The sequence below is a fragment of the Fukomys damarensis genome, unplaced genomic scaffold (assembly GCF_012274545.1).
Source record: "Fukomys damarensis isolate Sample0158 unplaced genomic scaffold, DMR_v1.0_HiC HiC_scaffold_10, whole genome shotgun sequence".
Taxonomy (NCBI): domain Eukaryota; kingdom Metazoa; phylum Chordata; class Mammalia; order Rodentia; family Bathyergidae; genus Fukomys; species Fukomys damarensis.
This window is the reverse complement of record NW_022900922.1, coordinates 16,448,016-16,460,064: the sequence shown is the minus strand read 5'-3', so window position 1 is coordinate 16,460,064 and position 12,049 is coordinate 16,448,016. Positions and strand designations below refer to the sequence as shown.

General features: G+C 43.6%; 1 protein-coding gene across 1 annotated transcript; it reads right to left on the bottom strand.

Annotated features, from left to right (window-relative positions):
- Positions 1–1,429: 1,429 nt before the first annotated feature.
- Positions 1,430–11,806, bottom strand: Ccsap (centriole, cilia and spindle associated protein; the record flags this gene model as incomplete). The annotated part of the gene is made up of 3 exons (XM_010622000.1): positions 1,430–1,643; positions 2,826–3,097; positions 11,719–11,806. Coding segments are annotated over 3 exons (546 nt in total), but the record flags the coding sequence as incomplete, so codon positions are not given.
- Positions 11,807–12,049: the final 243 nt, after the last annotated feature.

The following is a 12,049-nucleotide window of genomic DNA, read 5'->3' as shown; positions in this document are numbered from 1 at the left end:
CAAAAATTCACAAATATTTTAAAGGGTTTGTTTTTCCTTAAAGCCTCATGATCCTTCAGTATGCATTTTTAAAGTTCAACAGTTACAAGACAGTGTGACAATATTATGTGAAATGAAACCAGCTTGTGTTCTGAAAATTAGCATACTTCAAATACTCAGAGTAAAAATATAAGGAATAAGCTCAACCTCACGCCTAACACTTAAGTTTTCATCCGTCTTATCTTCAGGTGCTAAGCAGGCACAGGCATGGTACCTTTCTGATCTCAAAAGAACTTAGCACAAATCCTTCTAGGAGATGCTCTTGTGCAGAACAAGGAATACTCCCATTTGATGAGAAACCAGTGTTTTTTAAAAACCATTTTTCTATCCTAAAAGCAGCTATACTAAAGAGAAGAAGCACTATTTACACACTGCACCACTCTGTCATTAAGGTTTACCTAAGATCTACCAGCCAGGAATCAAATAGTAACGTATTCAACCTAAAGTATGAATATTGTACATCATCAAGACTTTGTTGAGTTCTGCAGAAGAAAAAGCAGAGACAGCAAGGGGGTGGGGTGGGTGTGGGCAACATCCCCAAAGGATGTCTTACTATTGTGCCTGCTCCATGGATCAAACAATTTCAGTGCATTACATGTAACTTCAGACTTGAAGTTCCCAATGTCATGGCTAGCTGCTAGAGAAGAGGCAATAGTCCACAGCAGGTGCATGCCAAAAAGACCAGACTGTACCTTGTGTGTGCTTAAAAAAAAAAAAAAAATCTTGCAATTAAGAAAATGTGACACTCTTTGACTCACAAAAGGCTTCATTACTACTCTACACACAGATTGCACTGCCACTCACTTACTGGAATGTATCTGAACTATTACACTGTTAAGTGCCTAGATGATAATGGAAAGAAAATAAGTGACCCTCACCCAGCCCAGATAATTTTTAAATATCACAACCTACATGAAAGTGATGTGAACTAAAATACAAGTTTGACTTCTCAGGATCTACTTAAGTTTCAGTTTCAATACAAACTCTTTGATACTTTTTTTGCAAAGAAAAGTACACTGAAGTAAGTAAAAATGTCTTATGTTGCAGGATGAAAGGATCTTACTACCATGGCATCTGAAGTAAGTGGAACAGGATGATAATGGGCTCCAGCCCCTTTTAGAGGATGTGGGATGGTAAGCATCTGTAGCCAATTAAAGGCATTCGGTGTCCATATATTAAAAGATTAAGATGCTTTAAAACAAAACTCTTACAAGAATATCAGAGATTTAGGGACTTGTCTTCATCAATAACCAAATGTCTATGGCTTCAACTGTCTGCCCTACTGCTGAGGTAGGTGACCAATATTCATCAAAATAAAATAATCTTTCGAAAATTCCCTAAGAAAAGCCTTGCGTAACCAGTTGGTTTCTTTGACCTGTGTCCACTCTGGTTTAACAGTTTTTGTCTTGTCTTCTCATCTATGCCCTGGCCGAGTAGCATCGCATGTACTCAGTGACCCAGGGGTTGTCTGCCGAAGACCCCGTGGAGGCCTTGATCTTTCTGTTCTTCTCCACATCCACCGAGTGGGCACGCTGCCGCTGTGCAGCCAGTCTCCGTTTCTCCACCTGTCTTCTACTCTTGGCTCGTAATGCTGACTCATGAATCTAAGGAGAGTTCAAAAATAAAGTATAAGGACTTACGCAGCTTTGGTACTAATTTTCAAGAATATACACAGTGAATCTACCCATCCCCAGGTTGCCTGAAACAGGGCATCAAACCCTGCCTCTATGTTTACAAATTCTGTATAAAAGCTTCCCCAGAAAAGCCATTCCCAGCTGATGCTATTGCTCACCCATGACCAGTAACAGCAAAATCGAGCCACAGAAAATTACATTTTAGATAGAAGTCTTAAGCAACTAATTTGTATATACTTCTAAAATTCCTTCTGGGAAACTGCTGGAACTACTTTCCATAAAGCATGCATTAGTGTTTCATTAAGTGAAATTGCAATATTTTAAGTAGTACACAAAGCAATATCAAGGGATTTTATCATTCTTCATCCCTTGACAGGATAAATCCTATTAAATCAATCCCAGGAACTTGTCAGAGGTCCTTTGTTAGAGAACAGATTCTAGTATCAAATTTCACTGCAAATAATACCATCTGTTGAGCCCAGAGCCTATTCAGTGAGACTCTTGATTGTTTAATCATGATTCACAGTCTGCACCTCTTCTTCTTGCATCTTTTAATGCATCCCTTGCTCTGGATGTCAGTCACAGTAATGATGCATTAATACACATAACTGTTCCACAATTACACACAAGAAGATCCTCTCCTCTGAAATATTTCAGATTCTGACAGAGACAAGCTCCTGGCTGCAAAATGTATCCAGTAAGGACAAAAGGGAAAACAGTGGGATTTGCTCAGAAGAGCAAAAAGAAGACTCCAGTAGGTGTCAGGCAACGAGAAGCACCAACAATAAAAGAGTCAAGGGTGCCAGATCATCAAAGCTGAAAGAAATGAAGACCTCTCAAGAGGCCAGTGGCAGATCCCAGCAGGCAGCTGCTAGCCCTGGCTGTGCTCCTCCTCCGTACCTCTGGGCCTTGGAGAACTATGACATCACCTGCTTCTCCAGTGTTGGGTCAGTAATCCTTGCCAGCACCAGCTGCCAACCCACCCAAAACCCTTTTTCTCCAAGCAACCAATACCAAGAACACTCCTGCTGTTAAAACAGAGGCCTAGTTCTGGGTTACCCAGCCCCCATAACACTTCCAGAACAACCAAGGGGCCCCAGAGTGATGCCCAGTGATGTTCCAAGGGGAGAGCAAGACTATGGCCAGGCTCACCTCGTGCACAGGGGCAGATGCACAGACATTGTGGGTCTTCTGGCTCCCAGTGTCTGTCTGTCTCTCTCCCCAGCCATAAAGAGCAAAGGGGTGCTTGTTTTCTTTTATTTTACTCGATGACCTCTGGGGACTTTTGGCAGCTTTCCTGTTTCCTCTGGCGAATAAGGCACTCGGCTGCTGTCGAGGTTTGGCACTGGTGGGTAGCCTGTCTGTCTCTTCTTTGTTGGTGTGTTGTTTGGGTTTTTCTTCTACATCTTCCACTGGCAGTGTTTCTGAAAAAGAAAAAAGCAGGATGAAAATACCTTAAAATCTAATTTATACTTAATTACTTTCTTTGGGTTGAAAAATCATGTTTCATCAACTCAGCAACATTTTTACCTTAGGTTCAACTCACAAGTTTCACTTAAAGCAGAAATATAGAAACAATCTTACGTAATAACTTTTAAACTGTGAATCACATTTTAAAATCAATAACAAATATATTAACATTGAACCAAGTCTTTTTTTGGGGGTGGGTACCAGGGATTGAACTCGGGTCCTTGCACTTGCAAGGCAGGCCACCGAACCGCTGAGCTAAATCCCCGGCCCTGAACCAAGTCTTTTCTAAGACCCCTGTCTCTCAAGATTCAGCATCTCAATGCCATACTGAAAGCACCCAACCCAGAGTTTACCTGCATGAGACCCCCACAGTAAACCCAATCATCCCATGCTTAGATTCAGGGATAGATTTGGGTCAAAAAGTGAGTTTTTGGTCCAGAGATTTAGCTCAGTGGCACCTGCTTCATAAGTGCAAGGTCCTGAGTTCAGTCCCTGGTACAAAAAAAATAAAAAGTTACTCAACTTGAGTTCCTGAATCTCATTTCTCTTTGACGTTCCATGATTATAGAAACCACTTCTCATCTGCTCCTCCTAAAGGCTGACGGGCCACTCTAAATGGGCAGGCCTTTGTCACAACGGGGAGCAGTCGCCACAGTGACCCCAGCTCTGCACCTCCAGGATGAAAAGCTGAGATGCAAAAGGAGCTTGCTCAACACTTGGACGTGACCAACTCTGGGATTCAGGACATGATCCCCACAGGGCTACATCATGTAATCAGTACTGGGGAAGTGGCAGAGACGGTGCGGAACCTGTCTACCCAGCCTTAGGTAAACATCAGGCATTAAGGACACTGCCCAGGATATCTAGTTTCCCCGATCACATTTCAGGATTTTGCCATTATTTTTTAATAACTCCCTTCTTTTTAAATAAAATATATTATCTTGTATAAACCTGTTTTAAGTCTGTTTCCTTTCCACCTAAACATGAATTTGAATTAGAGCTCTCAGTCACCCCTGCTATTACAGAGCCTCCCTCCCCACACCTGTGGGGCCCATCCCCAATGCTCCCAGCTGTGGCTCTGCTTCCTCTTGTTTCCCATTCTCTGAGGCACAGTGGACCCTATGTGGGCATTTTAGGCAGAGCAGCTGCTCCATTGTCAGCAAAGTTTCTGCCCGCAGCGCCGACCTTGACTCTACTAAACTGTTTCATTTATTACTAAACACTGAAGGCACACGTGACACACATCTGAGCCTGATCTAGCGTTACCAGTGTGTGTTCACCTCTTCATTCCAGCCAGGGGATGGAGTGCAGCAGACACAGATGCCAGGTGCCATGAGATCACATGAAGCGGGTCTACTCACTGCCTGGACACCCTCAACTCTCTTTGCCTGGCCCTGATGCAGGAGGAGGGAAAGAGGGACCATGGGGATCAAGGCAAAGGGAAGAAGGGTAGGGCAGGACCTGTGCAGTGAAATGATGCTGAGGAAGGACCTCAGTGGGACCACTTTCTTCTCTCTCCCTCTCTAGTCCAGTTCCCAGGGAAGCAATGATGACCTAGTCTGAAGGACAAGCCAGAGCTGGCTCAGAAAGGAGCAGGGAAGAGGTGCTAGGATGCAAGCAGGAATAGCCGGTTTAAAGCACAGAGTGGGGAGAGGATTACAAATAGTTTAAAATCACTAGTTCAAAGAGAATTCTAAGGATAAGGCCTAGAGTAAGCAGCAAGGAAGAAACAGAGACTTTCTACATCAAACTGAGGAGGTTGCTTGTCATCTGTTTTTTGTGGTACTTTGGACCCCAGGAATGCGGGGCAACATTCCCAGCCCTGCTCTCCAAAATAGGGCTAAACTGCCCAGTTTGGCCTCAAATTTGAAATCCTCCTGCCTCCAAGAGTTCTGAGATGACAGGGATGTATAACCATTCCCAGCTCAAACTCAGGAGTCTTCATTTTATCTGGATAATAATGGACAATCACTGAAGAATTTTAGGTTGAGAGATGATGTGGTCCTGTTTGCATTTTAGGAAGGAAGCCTTAGGCCTCAAACTGCAAACACAAAGGATGGGTTTGATCAGCCAGTGAGGTACACAAACCAGCCAGGCAAAAATGACAAACAGTCTGGGGGTAGCCAAGAGTGACAGCAGATGGTCAGGAGCGCAGGGATCAGAACAGTGCTCATAGGCACCTGGGCCCTTGCAACCAACACCTGCCCATGGGAGAAGGATACTTTAATGGGGCTCCTTGAGAGCAGGTAGCCCAGCAGCACTGAGCTACACTGACAGGTGAACTGATGAGACACCATGTGGTACCATGGACAAGAAGGCCTGAAGGTCCCTAGGTGTCTTGGGCAATTGTCATAACGCCCTCTCAGGGTGGAGCCACCGAGCAGGCTGGAGCAGGCCGTGGAGACAGGGTCCCAGACAGAAGCAGAGCTCCTGGTCCAGGCAAGGCCACACAACAAAACGTGGAGCCAAAAGTGAGAGGGTACCGTCAGGTCTCTGGGAATATCTTATTTCACAGGGGACAGAGAAAGGCCCCACGGAGGGGCACAATATCCAGAAGAGACCTGAGGACAGAGTTTCAGAAAAGGAAGGAGCAGTTAACCACTCTAAACATCACAGAGAAGCCAAAGTGATGAGGATGAGCAATCTTTGTACCAGGTCACAAGTGGAGAAAGGGATGGAAGGGCAGGGACCACAGGGTTGAGCAGCAAACAGAGGACATGGTAAGTCAGACAATAACAGGCCTCTGCACCAACTCCCCTTGGGATTACAGAAAGCCAGAATGAAATACAGAAAGCTGTCCCAGGCTAACACTCCCTGGTCCCAGCACAGGACTTAAAGTCATCTCCTGTAAGTCCCTAGGCCCCATGTGACTCCACAAAGGCTTTCCAAACACAACTGCCAGGCACACCAGGGAAGAAGGCAGGAAGGGGGCAGCAGCTGGAACAATAGGCTTGAGATCCTGAAATTATCATCTGTAGGCTGAAATAAGCATGCTTGTCCTAGTACCTAAAGAAAAAGACACACTTGAAAATTAACTGCAGTAAGACATAAAGATGGAAAATATAGAAGGAAAAAGGTGGAGTGTATCACTGTAATTTTAATATTTATAAACGCTTAAAATAGTGCCTGGTACACAATAATTACATATAAGTATATGTTTTCAAAATCCTAGTTGAAAGAATGATGTTTAAAATAAAGATTTTTTTTGAAGAAAACAAAGCCAGTATTTCCCACTAGTTATGGTAGCCTCTCTCTCAGTAACTGATGGAACATACAAATAAAAATAAATTCAGTTTAAAAATTAATTCAATCTTGACTTAGAATGGCACTGCCCAATACAATACCCACTAGCCACATGAGACTATTTAATAAATTTAAATTCAGTAGTTTAATTTAAATTTACTAATTAAGTTTACATTCATTAAAAATACATAAAAAGAAAGATCCAATTCCTTGGCTACACTTGTCATAGTCAAGAGCTCAATGACTACATGTTGGCTGGAGCAAACAGATGTGTCCTTCATCACAGGAGTTCTATTGAACAGTCTGAGTTTTTAGAAAATACCAATGGTGACATCCATGGCTCACATGCAAATCATATTTACCTAGCCTTAATTCATACAATGAACAGCAATTACATAAAAACAGTTACAGAGTTAGTACTGCAGGGATCAGGACTAGGATTGGTGTTGGTGCATATTAGCAATGGAACAGAATGGCAGACCTACAATCATGAGCTAAGCCTTCATCTCCTATAAATGAATTCGTATGTAATGTTTAAAATCAAAAGGCCTTCAAGGCTGGGCGTGGTGGCACACACCTGTGATCCTGTAATCTCTGGAGGCTGAGGCAGGAGGATCGCTGTGAGTTTGGGACCAGCCTGAACTACATAGTGAATTCCAGGCCAGTCTCAACTACATAGTGAGACCCTGTCTCAAAACAAACAAACAACAACAACAACAACAACAAAAGCCTCTAGGCATGGTGGCACATTCCTATAATCCCAGCACAAGGGGGTCGTGGGCAGGAGGATCACTGCAAATTTGAGGCCAGCCTGGGCTACATAATATATTCAAGGTCAATTTGAACTACACAATGAGACCCTATCTCAAAAAAATACAATAAAAAATCAAAAGGCCAATTAATAAGTCTAAATGAGAAGAGGCTGGTCAGTGCTAAAATAAAAGCCAGAAAGAGTTGGAATGAGTAAGGGCCATGTGTAGAGAAGGAGATAACATTTTTGTTCATTTTAAGCACACTGCTTAAAATTATGCACATGTAAACTTTTCTAAAATAAAATTTAATCTAAAAAAAGGGCTATGAAGTAAGGAATTGAACACTCTAGAGCACTCTTTAAAGCATATTGGCTATGGGAAAGAGTTCCACATCACCAAGTAATGCCATCTCCCACACACCCACGCACACACCTTCCAGAAAGCTTTTTGTGCCTGTCTCTTAAATAAGGAGAAGCCAAGAATCATCAACCATTTGAAAAAAGCCTTGAATATGGCAATGCAGAATTACAAGCAAAAAGAAAAAATGGGGGAGGGGGTGAAATAGACTATGCTTGAAAAACTGAGAGAAGAAAATGATCTAGTAATATCCTCAGCAAAAGATCTATGTACGTGAATTAAGAAGCATACTCTGTTTTTAAAAAGAAGGTGGGAAGGAGGCAGGGAGGGAGGAAAGGAGGCAAGATCAAACAAATAGGAGCCCACAAATGAAAAATGTATGACAAATTGGAAGAAATGATTCAGAATATTACCCAGAAAAACAGAACAAAAGGACAGATGGAACGTGGGAGAGAAAAGAAACTAGAAAATTAGAGAATATATTCATAAAGCCTAATATCCATCTAAGATCCACAGGAAGAAAGGAAAAAACAAGTTATACATGTGACAAGGGTCAATATCCGAAAAACTCCAAATAGTCCACTTTTAAAATTGGAACCAACCCTAAACAGATACCTCTCAAAAACAGAATTATGAAATCCCAGCACTCCGGGAGACTGAGGCAGGAGTGTAAGTTTGAGCCCAGTCTGAGTGACTCAGTAACTTAGAAAGATCCTATCTCAAAAACAAAATATTAACAATAATAATAATAATAATAATAATTAATAATAATAATGGGATGAAGCTTAGTGTAAAGCAAGAAAAAAAGGAAAGAAAGAAAAGAAAAGAAGAGAGAGGGGCAAAGAGGAGAAGAGAAAAGAAAGATATTAAAAAAATGCTGAAGGGCCGGGGATTTAGCTCAGCGGTTCAGTGGCCTGCCTTGCAAGCGCCAAGACCAGAGCTCAATCCCCAGGACCAAAAAAAAAAAAAAAGCTGTAGTTGCTAACCATCAGGGAAATGCAAACCAAAAACCACCTCATTCCAGTGAGAATGACTACTATCAAAAGGACAAAATGTAACAAGAGCTGCCAAAGTTGCAAAGAAAAGAGAACCTATGTATCATTTGGTATAATGTAAATTAGTAGAGCGATTATGGAAGATGGCATGGAGGTTCCTCAAAAAATCAAAAACAGACCTACCATACAACCCGATAATCCCACTAATTGTTATATGTCCAAGGGAAATGAAATTGTGTATAGAAGAGACATCTGCACTCCCATGTCAGTACTATTAACAGTAGCCAAGAAATGGAAACAATCTATGTTCAACAATGGACATTGAGAGTAGAAAAGCTGATCTTTGGGTGAAAGTAAGTAGGATCAAGAAGTAAGGTGTGGCGGCACACACCTATCTATAACCCCAGTCCTTAGGAAACTGGGGTACAGTGGCACATGCCTGTAATCCAGGACTCTGGGAGGCTGAGGTAGGAGGATCAGAAGTTCAAGCCAAACCTGGGCAATTTAGTGAGACCTTGTCTCAAAATTAAAAAATAAAAATGGGGCTGAGGATATTAATCTTCCATACTAGGCGGGAGGGGGAGGGGAAAAAAGCCTGGGCTATATTTGTTTTGTCAAAACAAAACAAAAAGTACTGTATATTTCAAAAAGCTCAATTTTAAATGTTTAAACCATAAGAAAATGGCAAATGCTTGAGAATATGTGCTTAACCTGATTTAAATATTACACAACATATTCATGTATACAAACATCTCACAGCACCCTATAAAAATGTATAATTTTTGTTTTCATGTATCAGTTTAAAATAAAATTGTAGCCAGGCATGGTGGCACACTCCTATAATCCCAGCTCTGGGGAGGCTGAAGCAGGAGGACTGCAGCGAGTTCAAGGCCCAGCCTAAACTACAAAGCGAGACTGTCTCAAAAAATATAATAAACTTGTACAACAAAGAAAAGATGGTCTGGGATGTGGTCAGTGGTAGAGTACTTGCCTAGAATATTTGGGGCCCCTCAAAAAAAAAAAAAAAAAAAAAAAAAATTTTAAAAAAAAGAAAAAGAAATTTTAAAAACTTCAGAATTAAAAACATGAGTTTTGACTGCACAGACCTACCAAGTGCCCAGCACAATGAAGGAAAATGGAACTACACCAGTTTCAAACAGGATGGACTAAGAGAAGACCTTAACAGTTTCCCAAAGTAATGACACTTTAGCTACAAAAGACATATAGTAAAGCAACACCTTCGGGTTTTTTGGTTTTGTTTTGTTTGAGACATGGTGGTCTCACTATGTAGTTCAGGCTTGCCCTGAATTCACTATGTAGCCAAGACTGACCTTGAACTCACAGAGACCCTCCAGCCTCAGCCTCCCCAAGGCTGAGATTACAGGCATTCACCAGCATGCGAGTCTCCACCTTTGGATTTTTAAAGAGACAATCACTTTTGACCCAGAATTCCACACCCAACCACAATTGTGAGAGTGGAATAAAGCTGTCTTCTATTGAAGATCTCAGGAAATCAGCCTCTAGCTCGTTCCTTTTCAGGCAGCTTGAAGGTGAGCACCGAAGGAGGGGCTGACCACAAGAAAGATGTCATGGCAGCCACAAGGCAGTGGCTCCTGCCAGAGAGATGCCAGGCTGTGCTGGAGGTGACATCGTCAGGCAGTAGAGCCAGGGCAGCAGCCAGGACAGACAGAAGTAGGTCAGAGGCCCCAGAGGGACAAGCTGAGATGATCATGATAGTGAACCAACCTGCTGTGTTGGCTGAAGGGAACAGGAATCACGAGACACAAGGTAGGGTAGCTTTGAGAAAAGCCAGTGGAACTGAAAGTAGTCACCAGCAAGCAGGAGTTAGGAGGTGCATATGGCTGAGGATCACCATATTTTCTCAATAAGCTGCACAGAAATACACGATTCTATGTGTTTAAATAGCTTCGGTAGGATAGTGTTTTGTTTTGTTTTTTTTAAAATAACAATTCCCAAAGAATGGTCATCACTCTAACATATAAAAGCATCCAGTTTTTAAAAAGCATCCACATTTTGAGCCGGGCGTGGTGGCACACGCCTGTAATCCCAGCACTTGGGAGGCTGAGGCAGGAGGATCGCTGTGAGTTTGAGACCAGCCTGGGCTACATAGTGAGTTCCAGGTCAGTCTCAACTACATAGTGAGACCCTGTCTCAAAAAAACAAAAAAATAAAATAAAAAATAAAAAAGCATCCACATTTTGAAAAAGCCTAGTGCAGTGGCCAAACCTGTAATCCCAGCAATTCGGGAGGCTGAGGCAGAAGGTTCACAAGAGTCCTGTGCAGACTGCCTGGCAATTTAGCAAGACCTTGTATCAAATAATAAACTAAAAATAAAAAGGGTTGGAGATATAGCTTGGTGGTAGAGCACCCCTGGGTCCCGCAAAAATAAAAATAAAAATAATTAAATCTTGTCCAAAGCAAGAGAGGGTCTTTGCTGGAACTGGCAATCTAAACTGTGATGGTGAGTTCTGAAACAAAACAGCCTTTCTTTTCCCTGATGCTGAGTCCACGGAGAGGCTCTAGTAGCTCCACGGAAAGCACACCAGTCACGATCTCAAGGCACACATCACAGGCAAACCCAGGTGCACTACGTGCTAAGATGCCGCCTAAACACTGCTTTTATACTGCAAGGTGGAATTTGGCAGCTCCTTCACGGACAGGGAGGAGAAGTCTGTTCAGCCTAGCACAGTACATCTCCTAACTTTGCAGGTGGCCGGTTCCTACAGGAGTGGCCAGGAGGCCTGTTACTGCTCCCTCCGCTGTATGTATGCTACGCTGATTTCTAGCAATTATCACCCAGACATCTGGAGGCCTTAGCGACTCGAGCGACATGACAGTAGGCTGCTCCACCACGAATGACGTGAGAACAGATGAACAAGATGAGCAACAGCGGAACCAGACTCACATTCACAATTCCATCTCCTCAGACTCTGCTCATCAATCGAGACTCCATCTCTTCATTTATAAAACTGATTAAAATTGCGGCGCTACATCTCACGACTGTTATGAACACTGGGTGAGAAAATACACATCTCCGTAAACTGCTGCTGTTTTTCCCAGCGTCCCTGCTTAGGGTCCGAGGACCTCGGGTCGAGGTCTGCCCAATCTGAGCTCCGAGAAGGATCCACCACACAAACCCCGCCAGGCATCCCACCCCGCGGCCGGTGGAAGGATTTAGGGCCCGGGCAAGCAGGAAGCGGAGGGTACCTGCGCGCTGACACGAACCCCGAGCGCAGGGGGTCGCACACCACGCAAGAGAGGTCAGCCCCGTGGTTCTCACAGCGAGGGGCGCGCAGAGTCAGCACCGGAGAGAAGACCCGGCCCCGCCGCCCTCCGCAGTCCTGCCAACCACTTAAGGGCCCAGCGGAGAGGGCGCCGGCGGGCCACGCCTTCCTCAAGCGACCGGGGGTGGCGCGTTCTCCGTCCACCAGGCAAACCAAAACAAATCCCGAAACTAAGCAAAATACGAAACAGGAAGCGCTAGCCCGAGGCAGCTAGGGGCCCGCCCGTCCGCACCTCGCGCGCCCCTGGGCAGGTA